The sequence below is a fragment of the Rhinichthys klamathensis genome, unplaced genomic scaffold (genome assembly GCF_029890125.1).
Source record: "Rhinichthys klamathensis goyatoka isolate OS25496 unplaced genomic scaffold, OSU_Roscu_1.1 h1tg000036l_1, whole genome shotgun sequence".
NCBI lineage: Eukaryota > Metazoa > Chordata > Actinopteri > Cypriniformes > Leuciscidae > Rhinichthys > Rhinichthys klamathensis.
Genome location: NW_026606584.1, coordinates 3,512,733 through 3,528,964, shown reverse-complemented (window position 1 = coordinate 3,528,964; position 16,232 = coordinate 3,512,733). Strand labels below are relative to the sequence as shown.

The following is a 16,232-nucleotide window of genomic DNA, read 5'->3' as shown; positions in this document are numbered from 1 at the left end:
AACGGTCAGATAAGTACGATCTAAACCAGCTTAATGCCTGTCTCTGAACACCAGTGTAGTTTTGTAGTCGATCCAAGAGTATTTTATGATCTATAGTGTCGAACGCGGCGCTAAGATCAAGTAGGACTAGTATTGAGATACAGCCTTGATCCGAAGCTAAGAGTAGATCATTTGTAATTTTAACTAGCGCAGTTTCTGTACTATGATGCGGTCTGAATCCTGACTGGAATTTTTCATAGATATCATTTTCTTGCAAAAAAGAGCACAGTTGAGCGGATACAACTTTTTCTAGTATTTTGGACATAAATGGAAGATTTGAAATGGGTCTGTAATTTGCTAGGTTATTTGGATCTAGTTGCGGTTTCTTAATGAGAGGTTTTATTACTGCCAACTTGAATATTCTTGGAACATGACCTAAGAATAAAGACGAGTTAATAATATTAAGAAGAGGCTCTTCCACTACAGGTAACACTTCTTTCAGTAGTTTAGTGGGTATTGGATCTAATGAGCATGTTGTTGGTTTAGATGCAATAATAAGTTTATTTAGCGCTTCCTGTCCTATCGTTGCAAAGCGGTGTAGTTGTTCTTGAGGGACGATAATTGAGGCTGAATCATAAGAGACCATAGAGGATTGTACATTTATAATTGTGTTTCGAATGCTTTCTATTTCCTCATTGAAATAATTCATAAAATCATTACTACTAAACTGTAACGGTATATTTTGCTCTGGTGATGTCTGTTTATTTGTTAGTCTAGCCACGGTGTTAAATAAGAACCTTGGATTATTTTGGTTATTTTCTATTAGTTTGCGGAGGTGCTCAGCCCTGGCTGTTTTTAGAGCCTTTTTATAACGTGACATACTGTCTTTCCACGCGATTCTAAAGACCTCTAAATTAGTTTGTTTCCATTTACGCTCTAGGTTACGAGTTTCTCTCTTGATATCATGCGTAACACTGTTGTACCATGGTGCTTTAGTTTTCTCTTTAACCTTTTTTAATCTAATTGGTGCAACAATATCTAATGTACTAGTGAAAATGGTGCTCAAACTGCTAGTCATTTCCTCTAGTTCATCTGTTTGTTTGGGTTCACTGAGCAGCTGAGATAGATCAGGTAAGCTATTTGAGAATCTATCTATAGTGGTTGGAAGGATTGTTCTGCCTGGTCTATAACGTGGCGCAACATGACATATTTCAGCAGTACGTATTATGCACGTTACCATGTAATGATCAGTGACATCATCACTTTGCGGTATAATATCTATATCAGTTGGATTGGTTCCATATGATATAATTAAATCTAGTGTATGATTTAGACGATGAGTGGGACCACGGACGTTTTGCTTGACCCCAAAGGAGTTTAATAAATCTGTAAACGCAGCCCCTAACGCATCATTTTTGTTGTCTACGTGTATGTTAAAATCTCCAACAATTATTGCTTTATCGACATTGACCAATAGATCCGAGAGAAAGTCTGCAAACTCTTTTAGAAATTCAGCATATGGCCCTGGAGGTCTATATACAGTAGCCAAGGCTAGAGATAATATGGATTTCTTTCTTACATCTAAGAGCGTAACATTTAGCATAAGTACTTCAAACGAATTAAATCTGTGACCTGTTTTCTGAGAAATATTAAGAATATCTTTATAGATTGTTGCAACACCGCCGCCACGACCAGTCAGACGGGGCTCATGCTTATAACAGTATCTTGGCGGAGTAGACTCATTTAGACCGAAATACTCATTTGGTTTAAGCCAGGTTTCAGTAAGGCAAAGTATATCGAAATTATTATCTGTGACCATTTCATTTACAATAACCGCTTTAGGTGTGAGCGATCTAATGTTTAGGAGACCTAGCTTTAGAAATTCTTTTTGTTCACTGATATTTAGATTTTCTGGTTTAATTACAATAAGATTTTTGCTAGATCCTGCACTAGATTTATTGTTTGGCTTCACTAAACGAGGAATAGACACAGTTTCTATATAATGTTCTTCACTACGTATATCAATTAAGTTTGGACAGCAAAGACTGTGATTTGGATTTTGACTTATTAGTCATCTGGTGCGTAACGTCTTGGAGATATTACCCGACAGAACAGCCGCTCCGGCTCTGCTGGGGTGCAGGCCATCAGCACGGTACAGCCTGGGTCGCTCCCAAAACAGATTCCAATTATTTACAAAGAGCAGTTTCTGTTCATTACACAGTGACATTAACCATTCATTTAGTGCAAATAGTCTACTGAACCTTTCTTGTCCTAGTCGGTACGTGGGAAGCGGTCCAGACACGATGATCGTTGCCTCAGGCGCTGTGTTGCGTACCGCCTCGATCAGGCTCATGTAGTCCTTCTTCAGAACCTCCGTCTGCCGCAGCCTGACGTCGCTCCCTCCCGCATGCAGCACCACAGCTCCGACGCGCTCGTCCCCGGTCAGGATTTCGGGAACCTGTGCAGCGATATCAAGAACACGAGCACCAGGAAAGCAGTGAGAGCGCACCTTACCTTTACCTGAGGTAGCGCGGACATGGCGGACCATGGACGTGCCGATGATCACGGCGTCGTCGCGTTTCGACTCGCGAAGAGGGGAGAAGCGGTTCCGAGTGGAGATCTCGAAGACCGGGAGGGGCGGTGCCTTATATAAGAATTCCTCAGGAAACCTGGGTGGTTCCTCAGCGAACCGCCCCTTTTTAAAGGGTGCCCCTGTTTTTTCTACAGACGGTTCCGCCGGTGTGGCAAAGTGAAGAACCCCAAAAGGTTCCTCCAGGCACCTTTTATTTTTACAGTGTATAGGGTCACTGAATCTGACAGGTCAAATTTATAGCTGCCGAAATATGTTACCCCTCTTTATTTCATAATAATAATAAATAAAACATAACCCTTTACAAACAAAATTTTTTGAGTGAAGAAAATGCTGTACATATTCAAACAACCAGTTCTTTATTTAGACTTGCACTGCAAAAAAGCAAAGACCATCTCCAAAATGTGTGCGGCACTTAATTCTAAATGAAGGCGGGTGGAGCTACTGTATGGTTTTGCTGACAATTTGAGGATCCACTGGAGTTACGAGAATTTAGTTACAAGCTCTTAGTATAAAGTTCTATTCAAGCTCTTGTATAAAGTATTATACAATAAATTATTAAATGAATGAATAAAAAGTTAAAAAGAAGGTTATTAACCGGTATTTTTTTTTCTAATCAAACCGTAATGGTAATGTTATGCATTAAAATGCATTAATGATTAGGGTTTGATTTAGGGTTAGTTGCATATAATTATGCATAGTTTACAGTTACATGCAACATTTTTTAACAAGGACACATTCAAATAAAGTGAATTTAATTAATTCAAGTTTTTACTGAAACTTTCATATTGGCTTCTAAGACATTGTAATGTCATGTTTAATGGATTAGAACAAATCAAGTAAGATTTAATAAGAGATAATAATGCAAATATTTATTAACTAAATTGCTTCTTTAAAGGCAGAACCATACATTTTTATTTAGTTTTATAATTCCTCTCTCTCTTCACTTACCTTACCAAGAACTCTCCCCGAGGCTGTAACCAGATGAAAACTATCCCCACTCTTCTGTAGAGCATTGATCTGTGTGTGTGTGTGAGAGAGAGAGAGAGAGAGAGAGAGATAGAGAGAGAGAGAGAGAGAGAGAGAGAGAGAGAGAGAGAGAGAGAGAGAGAGAGAGAGAGAGAGAGAGAGAGAGAGAGAGAGAGAGATTAAGATTGCCTTTATTATTACAAATCAACTTGTACAAAGTTTTACATCCCTAATTCAAACAATATTGAAAGGGAATAAGAACTTTTTTTTTATAAAAAAATAAAAATAAGTAAAAATACATATTCTTTTAAAAACCTAAGACCAGTTGATCATCATGTACAACACATAAAACCTCATAAATACACCAAATTTCACAAAAAGCAGGTACATTATTTGTGAGACTGTAATATTCAAATTCCGTTCTCAATCTTGCTGCCACCAGACTCATTTACATTGCTTTAGAATCCGTTGCTGCCAACTCTAGGCCCTTATTCTTTCTTAGACCTTATTCTACAAGAGCGCTCGTGCTCTTGCGCGTGCTCGAACACAAGAGCGAGCACTCATGGCACCGGCAGGCCACACTGAGACTTTCAACACACCGGAGAAAGCATCACACAACATGCTGGAAACTCATGTAAACTCCCACTGCAACGTTATAATAGGCTACTTTTATCAGCTTGACGTTGAACTAATGCTCCATACTCGTACCATGATAACGTTACATTGAATGCATTTAGCTGACATGTGGTGTTAGCATAATAAGGCATGTCACTAACTATTCGTGTAGTATCTTTCACAATCAGCAATGTCAACATAGGTGAATGTATAATATGATAACGAAAACGGTTAGTGAACTAGACTGAACAATTTCAGTGTAACAGTAAGATCGTAGGAAGTAACATTACTGTACTGAACATGTCTGAAAATTATAAACAATATGATAGTAGTGGGATGAGTGACGTTAGACAGTAGATCTAGTACATAAAATAAAAGTTACATCCTAAAGCACCTACTTTTTGTTATCCTGGAACAGTCTTTTGTATTCATTTCATGTCTCATATATGTTGTAGTTTACCTTGCCATTTCATTACAGTTTACCATTATTTATTTCAGCATATCTGAAAACGTGTAATTTATCACAATAAAAATAGCAGAGGTCTCTCCATAATTCAAACACTCTGCCGATGTTGATCCGTGTTTTCGTTGGAGTCTGTGTTGTGCTGGAGGCAGGTCGTTTTTTGGTGTTATCAGACTCCATGCCAAATCCGACCCGGAGACCTCACATAGAAATAGGAATACTGGCCTTCAGGTAATAGCAGAACCCGACAAGTGGATCATTGTAATGTGTGATTACAACCCATTCACACACAGGCAATAAAAAAATGATTCATTTTAGAAGAAAAGTTACATTTAGCACCTTTAATAAAAAACTATATTTCAAACTCCCTATACATATTTTGTCTGAAAATTCTTCCGCAAACCCCTGAAACCAAGTTGCAAGTAATTCAAACAAATCATTTAGTCTATTACATTTTAAAAACAGATGCTCTACATCTTCACCCTCACCACAAAACCTACACTGCCCCCCCCCCCACTGCTGGGTTCAGGTGCGCCACATGCCTGTCCGTAGCTATCGCCCCGTGTATGATCCTCCACTGCAGATCACCAGTTCGCTTCTCTACAGGGAGTTTGTACAGGGTCCTCCACCGATCTCTTACAAGGAAGTCTGGTCCAAACAACCCTAGCCATCTGGAAGCTTTCTGTCTCTTCAGTGACTTCTGATGTATCACCTTAACTGCTGTGTGGTAAAGCGCCTTCTTTGAAGCACAATCCAGATACTCCAGTTGAGGTGTCTGGAAATTCAAGATTGAATCGGCAACTTCCCCTTCATTCTCATGACATATTAGTGGCGAAATAATGATCCTTGGAAAAACGTTTGACATATGTCCTATTGATATACTTTCTCCATTAGTTCTTTGTATTGCCAGAGAAATTTCCTCTATCAGTTTTGAAACAAGTCTCTGTGATCGTAAACTCTGGGCTTCTTTGTTTAGGGGTTACACTTGGCTTCCTTTCGGTCAAAAAAGACCGAAGCCTTAAAATGTAACTTTTTTTCCCCCCAGGAAAACCATTCAAATATATTTTTGTTCAATAATATTTTCTTATTATTATTTAGAATTTTTAAAGATTTTTATGATGCTTTGCTATTTTTATATAGTTTTTATGAGCTATTTTTTCCATTAGAATTTTTATTATTATTATTATTATTATAAAAAAAATTTTTTTTCAAAAAACTCAACGTGGCACATTAAAATATAATGCTGGCAGCAGGCAAAAAAAAAATTCAAGTGAGAATACCGCCATCCAGTGGCTTTAAAAATGTTTTAAAGTGTGTAATGTCTGTAACCGCCTGTAGGCTGCCCATAGCTTCCTATGTAAATACATAGAAATGCTTTTTGATTCCTATTGCTGTTTTAGACATGATTTCTCTCTCTTATTCGTTTTTTTTTATTTAGATATATATTTAGATTTTCTAAAAGACTACTTTTTTTTTTTTTTTAGATAAGTAAAAATGTATAAATGTGTGTAATGTCCGTAACCGCCTGTAGGCTTCCTATATAAATACATAGAAAGGCTTTTTGATTCATATTGTTGTTTTAGACATGATGAGGTGTGTGTGTGTGTGCATTTGAGCGAGAAAGAGTAGCCTATCTTTTGTATTTTCTTTTAATTTTTTATTTTATTTAGCATTTTCTCAACATTTGCTGTTACAGTCTTTCCTATTCATTTCTCTGTGTGTGTGTGTGTGTGTGTGTGTGTGTGCGTGCAGGGCCGGCGCTAGCCATTTGGGTGCCCTAAGCACAAATGCTTGGTGGTGCCCCCCCACTCCCAACCACCAACCCAAGGAATAACAAGCATTCAGAATTTCTTAGTTAGGTTCTCTTTACTTCCAAAATAACTGCTGCAAATAAATAATTTTACATTAACAATGGCACCAAATATGAAAAGAAATATAATATATAGGTTAAAATTATAAATACCAAAAACCACCACAATTACTAAAAACACAGATTTGGAACATGAATGATATATGTGTGTACTGTGCATAATTATTTTGTATATATATATATACACATTTGCATGTATGTATTTAAGAAATATTTGTTATTTATATATAAAATATTTAAATTTATATATAATATAAATTATATATAATTATATACAGTATATACATGCAAATATTTCTTAAATATATACATGTGTGTGTATTTATATATACAAAATAATTATACACAGTACACACACATATATCATGTAGACACAAACTTTTATTTTGGATGCGATTAATCTTTTCCCAGCCCTAATAATTTGACAACTCTGTGAATATGAAAATATACAAACACTGAGATTGTTTTTTTTTTTTTTTATATCTAATTGCAGTTTCACCAACAGATGTCGCCCTTGGGCCTTGGCCTATGAACCTCTTGAAAATTATCCGCATAGAACAACAACGAAAAAACGTATCTAAGCGGTCTTCCTCTTCTTCTCAAACAAACTAACTGCATCTTAAACAGCCCAAGTTTAAAAATTCGAGAAACCCCCGGACCCCCGTTAAAATAAAAGATTCAACATGCAGGGCTAAAAAAGCCCCGGATCATTTGCACTACTAGCGACGCCCCCCTGGACATGCATTCACGACGCAAGGGCGCCCGCGCTACAAAACTAACATTTTTATTTAAAACATTGTCTACCTGCAAGCGACGCGCGAGTATCATCCCGCTGTCTCTTCTTTTTCCTTTTTTCCGCCCCCGACTCTTGGTGCCTTTTCGAGGCCATCTCTGAGGTCGGTGTCTGCCAAATTTTACATTGATTGAGGCATAATCGAACAGACCACTGGGAGGTGGGGAAGGGGGGGCACCAAAGGGAGACTGGCACAGGAGATTCAACTTTTTCTCGACTAATTTGGTCTAGGCCTATATTACTTTTGTATTGCTTTTGTATATTAACATGCTTTAGACATTTTTTATTTGTTATTTATACTAGTAGCCTATTGTGATGATTTTTCACGACCCAGATTTTTTGGTGCCCCCCCAAGCACTTGGTGCCCTACGCGCAGTGCGTGATGTGCGTGTGCGGAGCGCCGGCCCTGTGTGCGTGGGTGTGTGTGTGTGTGGGGGGGTGGGTGTCTTATTTGCACTTGATGTTTTAGAGTGTCACCCCTTCATTGCTGTACACTTTTTTACCATGATAAACACATTGGAGTACAACAATTTTACATTTGATAAAAAAGTTTCGCCAAACCCAAAGTGTTTTAAAACATTAAACAGATACCTATGATCCACCCTGTCAAATGTCTTTTCTTGGTCCAATGACAAAATTCCAAGATCACTATTATTAAAGTGGCTAAAGTCAACTAAATCTCTCAACACAAAAATATTGTCTATAATTGACCTGGGACACAATACGTTTGATCTTTATCAATCAAAAACTCTAAACAATACTTATTTCTATTAGCCAGACATTTTGACAGTATTTTATAATCCAGACATAGTAAGGACACTGGTCTCCAATTTTTCAATAAACATAAATCCCCTTTTTTTGGAAACAATGAGAGGACTGCACGAACGACAACTTAACGGGAGTGACTTTTCTTTAAAACAATTTAAAAATACTTCATACAAATCCACTCCAATTACATTCCAAAATTGCTTATAAAATTCAACCGGCAATCCGTCTATTCCTGGAGACCGACCTGAAGACAATTGCTGCATTGCCTCTGTGAGTTCCTTAAAAGTAATTTCATTGTCCAGCAATTTTTTATGTCCATCTGGTAACTTTGGTAAATCATGCAGTAATTCCTCAGTACTTTTAGAGTCACATGATTCTTTACTATATAATGACGCATACAAATTCACTGCCATTTTTCTGATTTCCACCGGATCAGAGGTTATAGTTCCATTTGCACGACGAAGATGGTACATCTGTTTCTGTTGAACATTTTTCTTTTCCAGGTTAAAAAAAATAAGAACTAGGATCATCCATATCTTTAATGGAGCAAAAACTTGATCTAATCAGTGCTCCCTTAGTCCGTTCCTGTAAAAAAGATCCAAGTTTCATTCTCTTCTTTTCCAAAAAGTCTTTCTGCACAGTTCCAGGATTATCCATAAGTTCTTTTTCTAACTGCACAATGTCTCTTTCCAATCTTTGTATTGTTACTTTAATGTGAGACGAAGAATGCAAGGTATAATTCTGACAAAAAACTCTTATTTGGGCTTTTCCCACTTCCCACCACTGGCTAATTGTCACGGTTCATGAATTCACTGTCTCTCTCTCGTCTCGCGTGCTGTTGTGTGTGTGTGTGTCTGTGGTCACTGATCATTGATGATCAGCAGCGCCAGCTGGCTTCAATTTGTTTGTCCCTTTATATGTTCAGTAACTGGTGTCTCATGTTGTCAGATCGTTGTGGTTTCCCGGTGTGTTTCCTGTTCTTTTTCCTGTGTTCGTGTTGGATTGTGGATTCCCTGTGTCGTCGTCGTTCTCGTTTGGATTCTCTGCACCTTCCCTGGATCACCGAGCACCGTCACGAAGGACTATTACGGGATCGAGCACCAGCACCAGTTTCCCACTGAGGTCCCTGCCTCACCATCTATCCTGCGCTGGTGTCCGCCCGACTGTCTTCTGTGTTGGCTGCCGTCTGTGTTTTGTGCCTACTGACCTCCTTGTCTGTGCACTTTAATAAAGAGCGTTATTGCATTTACATCCTGTTACTGTCATCCGTTACACTAAAATTCTCAAAACAACTCTTTTTCATTTTCCACTCATTCCAAAACATTGTAAATCTTTCACAAAACAAAACATCTTGTAACAGTTTAACATTAAAATGCCAATAATACGTACGTCTCAACAATTCTTTCATGTTAAGATCTAAATCAATCATATGATGATTTGAAAAGGCATTTGGTGAATGAAAAACATTCATTATTCTGTTGTTCCATATTTTTCCAAGATAAAACCGGTCCAATCTAGCCCCACAGACAATATTGTCGGTCACTTTAACCCATGTGTACTGTCTTTCCCTACCATTCCTTACTCTCCATATCTACCAAACCTCTTTTTTTCCATTATTTTGGTTAGTACTAAACTAGATTGATTATGAGGTTCATCACCATTTCTATCAACAGTGAAATCTGTTGTACAGTTCCAGTCTCTCCCTACAATACACACACCATCATCAATTTTTTTAAGAGATTCATTCAATTTCATAAAAAACCTAACCCTTTCTGACCCATTGTTCGGGGCATATACATTAACAAAAGCAAACAAAAAACCTCCAAACTCTATTTTTGTTATTATAATCCTCCCCTTTTCAATTTCCTCAACATTTAAAATATTGACATTCATGCTCTTTGAAAATAAAATAGCAACCCCAGCACTATTATTTGACCCATGACTTAGAACAAGCTTTGCATCCCACCACACACCCCATTCTATTTCATTATTATTATCAGTATGTGTTTCCTGTAAAAAGGCAACATTAATCTGTTTTATTTTAAAAAATTCTGAAACCATTGCCAATTTCTTCCTGTATCTACCCCCATTCATATTTAAGGAGCCAACCCTCAGACACTCCATAGAAAAATGAAAGGATAAAAGGGATAGAAAAAGAAAACCATAGTAAGAGAGACACCCTGTGCAACTTAATCATTGCTTTAATAATTTGAAGCACGAGATTTACCCTGACGTAATTTCGTTAAGAGTTTCTTCAAACGAAATCTCTTCTTCTTACTTAGTTCATCATGGCTTACCGTTCTCTGTAGCATTATAACCGAAGCTATAAACTTATCCACATCTGAGAAGAAATAATTTACTTAAACTATTTTACCAAAAGTTACATCCAAGAAATCATTTATTTCCTGCAATGTATACAATTCTCCCATAACTTGGGAACCAAATTCAGAAATTTCCGAACAAGCATCGTCATCTCACTGTCATCGTTACTCATTTCAAAGCCCTGTGATGTTTCAGGTTGTGGCTCAATTTCACTTCCACCAACTTCACTAATCACCGTTTCTACACCTACTCCACTTACTCCTGCTGCCACTGTAACTTCATCAGCCCTCATCATTCCCTCAGTATCCCTGCTTTGGTTCACAATAACAGTAGGTTCCTCACTAGGCCTCACATTATCACCCACAGCAACGCCACTTTCATGTACTTCACTCACAGCCTGAGGTTGTATTCCCTGATCGATTTCACGATCTGCATCATCAACATTCTGCTGCATATTCTCAACATTCGGTTGCAAATTCTCAACATTCGGTTGCAAATTCTCAACATTCTGAGCCTTATGTGGACATGCAACCCTCTTATGCCCAATGTCTCCGCATTCAAACCATTTATTATTCCCGGTACTCGCATACACCAAATACGATTTTTCTTCATGCCACAGTCTAAAAGAAACATTCAAATCTTGGGTAACACTTTACTTGAAGGGGTGTGCATAAGACTGACATGACACCTTCATAACCATGACATGACATATGTCATGAATATGAAGTAGGGTTTATGCATGTTTATGACAACTGTCATTAAGTGTCTTTCGCTCAATAATGACATTTTGAATGCAAATATGACATTGTTTAAGATGTCTTTGTTATGACATATTGACATAAACCATAACATCATAACCTGTCAGTGTATTTGTCATGACAACTTGACATTAAATTAAATTAAACTGTCATGTGGTTGGTTTTGACACTGGCTGTCATGAGGCCATTATAACTGTGTCATGAATATTTTTCGTGACCTCAACTACAGTGGTACAAATTGAATTTGTCATTAAAAAGTTATAATGGCTTCATGACAGCCAATGTCAAAACCAACCACCTGACAGTTTAATGTAATGTTAACCAATAAAGCTAAGTGGTTTCTTAAGTTTGATAATTAATCTGCTAGGTCATGTTTATGACAGGTTGTGTTGTCTTAGTAATGTCAAGTTGTCATGACAAAGACACTGACAGGTTATGATGTATTTGTTTATGTCAAGTTGTCATAACAAAGACATCTCAAACAATGTCATATTTGCATTAAAAATGTCATAACTGAGCGAATGACACTTAATGACAGTTGTCATAAACATGCATAAAACTTCCTTCATATTCATAACATGTGTCATGTCATGATTATGAAGGTGTCATGTTAGTCTTATGCACACCCCTTCAAGTAAAGTGTTACCAAATCTTTTTCATTCAGAAACATAAAAACTTGTCTTCTGAATGATAACACGTGCTTCAAGGCCTCATTTTTGCATCCAAGAGAAATCATTTTAACTGGACTAGCAAACTTTCCGTAACTCGCAAGAGCTCGTTCAATTTCACTATTCTTAATGAATTGCTGCACATTTGATATCGTCACTCTAGTAGTTGGTGTAACCAGCGGTGAAACAGTAATATAAGCACCACTTAACACAACGCCGTTGCTTATCAGACGATTAACCAAATTTTCTTCTTTCACGAAAATCACCACCGCCTTATTCATTCGAGAAGCCGTGCAAATATTGTCGTAACCGATCTGCTCCCCAGCGCGATCAATACATCCTCCACATTAACGCCAGGTTCCGCCATGCACCTGACGCCATGACGGAGCGAGAGACACACAACAACTCCAAACAACTCACGAAAACTTTCAGCTCACCTAAAATCCTTATTTATCCGTCATAACTTCCAAGTGAAATAAATAAAAAAAGGAAATAGGAAAAACCACCCTCTCACTGAGTTTACCTTCACTCGCACACACCCAAATGCTCCCCGCATGCACAGAGAGAGAGAGAGAGAGAGAGAGAGAGAGAGAGAGAGAGAGAGAGAGAGAGAGAGAGAGAGAGAGAGAGAGAGGTAATGAGTTTACAAGGAAGTTTATGATGAGCAATCTGTTTGGAGTGCTGTCCTATGAAAGTGAGAGACTTTTTGATGAGTCTGTCCCCAATAGACTGAACCTCTGACCCCCTCTGCTGTGCAATCTGAACAGCAGAATACCAGCTTTAAAAAAGACAACAGAATGTGAAGAACCTGTCTGTATGTACATGCACAATACTGGTACAGCTGCAGTGAAAAGATCTGGTAGAAACAGGGTTGTCAGTTAGGGCTGAACCTAGGGGTGGGCGATATCTCAATATTTAAAATATATCGAGATATTTTTTAAACACGATATGGATTTTGACATATCGTATATATCGATATATTGTTTATATTTAATTCTGATTTCGCCACTTTGCCTTCTCTGCGCTGTGCTCGCCCCCGCCTCCTTGCTTTTGTTCCCCCTCCCCTCGCGTGTTGTCTCATTCAACATGGCGGCGCCCGCAACTAGCCCGGAGGCTACAGAACTCGTCTAAAAAAATCGTCTTAAATGCTGTCTTACATGCACTTCTTGAGGCACACACGCACACTAGCAAACACACGCAAGGTCTCTAGCACTCTGTCCCTCTCTGCCCTGCGCTCGCTACAAGGTGCTCTCTCCCTCTCTGCCGTGCACACGCTACACGGTTTGAACATACATATTCACACAGCCTTTCGAAAAAAGAATGACAATCCCGGTAAAATGGGACAGGTGGCAACCCTGGCCATTGCCGTCATTGAATTATTATTTTTGTATACAGGGATTTTTTTTTTTTTTATGTCGCAGAAGCACTTTGGACTACATGAACTGCCTACCTCTTTGCACTCCAATAAAAAAAAAGACTGTGGTATTTGGCATATTTGTTTTTGCAGTTGTTTTTGTTGGGTTATTTTTCCTGTAAAGATATCGAGATATATATCGTATATCGAGATATAGCAAAATATATCGAGATATATTTTTTGCTCCATATCGCCCAGCCCTAGCTGAACCATTGAAAATTAAATATATAATCGATTGCACTAAGCTTCCACGTTGAGTCACAAGGAGTACTAGGCAGCAGGTTTATTTGGTAAACAAAAGATGATAATCCACATCCTTGTACCCGGATATGTTTCAGGGTAAGCGGATAACGTACTCAGTTACTAACGTAACCTCGGTTCTCTCTAGAGAGGGAACGAGTACTGCGTAATATCTTACGCTACGGGGAAAACCTCTTTTCCACGAGATATTGAAGCCAAAAATTATCCTTAATTTTGAATTAATGTAAAACGCTGTGCAGCAGCATGCAGACATAGGCAGGACGGCTCGAGCGCCTATTGGCTGCCCTGCTGCAACAGCAGCAGCCTATCGAGAGAGGCGCTGCGTGACACCATATCCAATGGGGGCATTTCGCGCCCATTTCGTCACGTCCCGCCAGAAAGGGCGTGGTCTCGCCCTATAAATATAGCTCGATAAGGCTGGTACACTGGTTTTCATCGCCGAAGCGAACCAGAGCTGTGTATGCACGGCAAGATACGCAGTACTCGTTCCCTCTCTAGAGAGAACCGAGGTTACGTTAGTAACCGAGTACGTTCTCTTACGAGAGTATCTCTCGTACTGCGTAATATCTTACGCTATGGGGAACACAATGCAAGACGCCGTGCGTACTGGGATCCGACACCAAAGTCCCAAGGGCAGTAGCCCGGGGCTCATGTAGTGCATAATCACCATAGACTCACAGAGAGTCGGAGAAGAGAGGCTGCAAGCATCATTCCCCATGAAATAGCATCCTACAGGAGCTAGTTATGTTAACAGTGTTTCACACAGACAGGGTGAACATGTTCAGCCTGAACTGGGTAACAGTACGGGTTATTCAACACCCATGGAGCTGTTTTATCGCTCAGTGAGCGATGCACAAGCAAAACTCAGCATCTGGGCCGGTACAGCGGGGCAGATAGCACTGAATTCTATACCGACAGAAGCTTGGCTTGTAAGGCGGGAACCTCTAGGTTATAAAACCTTATAAATGTAGACGGCGAGGCCCAGCCCGCGGCCGTACAGATATCTTGCAAGGTAACCCCACTATACCACGCCCACGACGAGGCCACGCCTCTCGTGGAGTGCGCTCTGACACCCAAAGGACACTGCAGGCCCTTAGAAGTGTAAGCCAGTGCTATGGCGTCGACTATCCATCTGGATAGGCTCTGTTTTGATGCGGCCAGTCCCTTGGAGCGTCCGCCAAACAAAACGAAGAGCTGCTCGGTCTGACTGAAGACAGACGAGCGGGACACATAAGCTCTCAGTGCCCTGACAGGGCAAAGGAGACTCGCATCCTCCTCCTCCTCATGAACCGAGAGAGCGCACAGGGAAATAACCTGGGCCCTGAACGGTGTGTTGAGGGATTTGGGCACGTACCCGTGCCTTGGTTTGAGTATGACTTTTGAGTCATTAGGCCCAAACTCCATGCATGACGCGCTTACTGAAAGCGCTTGTAAGTCCCCTATGCGCTTCACTGAAGCGAGAGCCAAAAGAAACACCGTTTTGAAAGACAGATACTTCATGTCTGACAAATGGATTGGCTCGAACGGGGCACCTTTCATGGCTTCCAAAACTGTAGAAAGGTCCCACACCGGGACTGAAGAAGGTCTGGGAGGGTTCAGCCTCCGAGCTCCCTTAAGGAATCGCACGACTAGGTCGTTTTTCCCCAGTGACTGGCCAGACACAGGTTTTGTAAACGTTGCTATGGCCGCCACGTACACTTTGAGCGTGGATGGGGTCCTGCCCTTATCCAGCAGCTCTTGAAGGAAGGAGAGTACTTCCGTGACCCCGCAGTCTACGGGTGAAACGCCCTGAGCTTGACACCAGGCAGAGAACACAGACCACTTCGAGGAGTAGAGCCGTCTAGTAGACGGGGCTCTCGCCTGCGTGATCTTGTTTAACACTCCCTCCAGGAGGTTAGCGGGTACCCGTTGATGGCCCATGCATGTATGGACCATAGTTGCGGTCGAGGATGCCAAATCGAGCCCTTGGCCTGAGAGAGGAGGTCTTTCCTCAACGGTATTGGCCACGGGGCAGTGCTGGTCAGCCGCATCAGGACTGGGAACCAAGTCTGGTTTGTCCAGAGCGGAGCCACAAGCAGCACTGGGCATCCGTTTTCCCTGATTCGTTCCAGCACTTGAGGCAGGAGCGAGACGGGGGGGAAAGCATAGAGGGGACAGCGGGGCCAGACGTGGGCCAGCGCGTCCTTGCTCTTGGAGAAATATTTCGGACAGTGAGCGTTTTCGTGGGATGCGAACAGGTCCACCTGCGCTCTGCCGAACGTTTTCCACAGCAGTTGGATCGTCTTGCGGGTGCAGCGACCATTCCCCTGCTGGGACATTGTTTCTGGACAGTCTGTCTGGTCCCATATTCAGGTGACCAGGCACATGCGCTGCTCTCAGCGAGAGCAGGTTGTGCTGAGCCCAGACCAGAAGGCGTTCCGTCAACCTGTAAAGGTTTCGGGACCTGACGCCGCCCTGGCGATTTATGTGTGCCACCACTGACATGTTGTCCGACCGGACCAGGACGTGGTGACCTTTTATCTGGGGACAGAAGCACCGTAGCGCTTTGTCGACTGCTATCATTTCCAAGCAGTTTATGTGAAGGAGCCTTTCCCGTTCCGACCACAGGCCAGCGAACGGTCTGCCCTTGAGCAGCGCTCCCCATCCCGAGGTGGAGGCGTCCGTAGACACCACCTGCACACTCGAGGCGGTCCCCAGACTCACACCTGACTGACACCAATCGGTTACTTTCCAAGGTTTCAGAGCTTAAAACGCACTATAGA

The 16,232-nt window shown here is 40.7% G+C and overlaps 1 protein-coding gene across 1 annotated transcript in view; it reads right to left on the bottom strand.

Annotated features, from left to right (window-relative positions):
- LOC130081152 (endonuclease V-like) overlaps positions 1-16,232 on the bottom strand; it is a 426,892-nt gene that overhangs the window by 252,682 nt on the left and 157,978 nt on the right. The window contains exon 6 of the mRNA XM_056246111.1: positions 3,521-3,589. Coding sequence (XP_056102086.1) covers positions 3,521-3,589 — 69 coding nt within the window. The remainder of the gene's footprint in view (positions 1-3,520; positions 3,590-16,232) is intronic.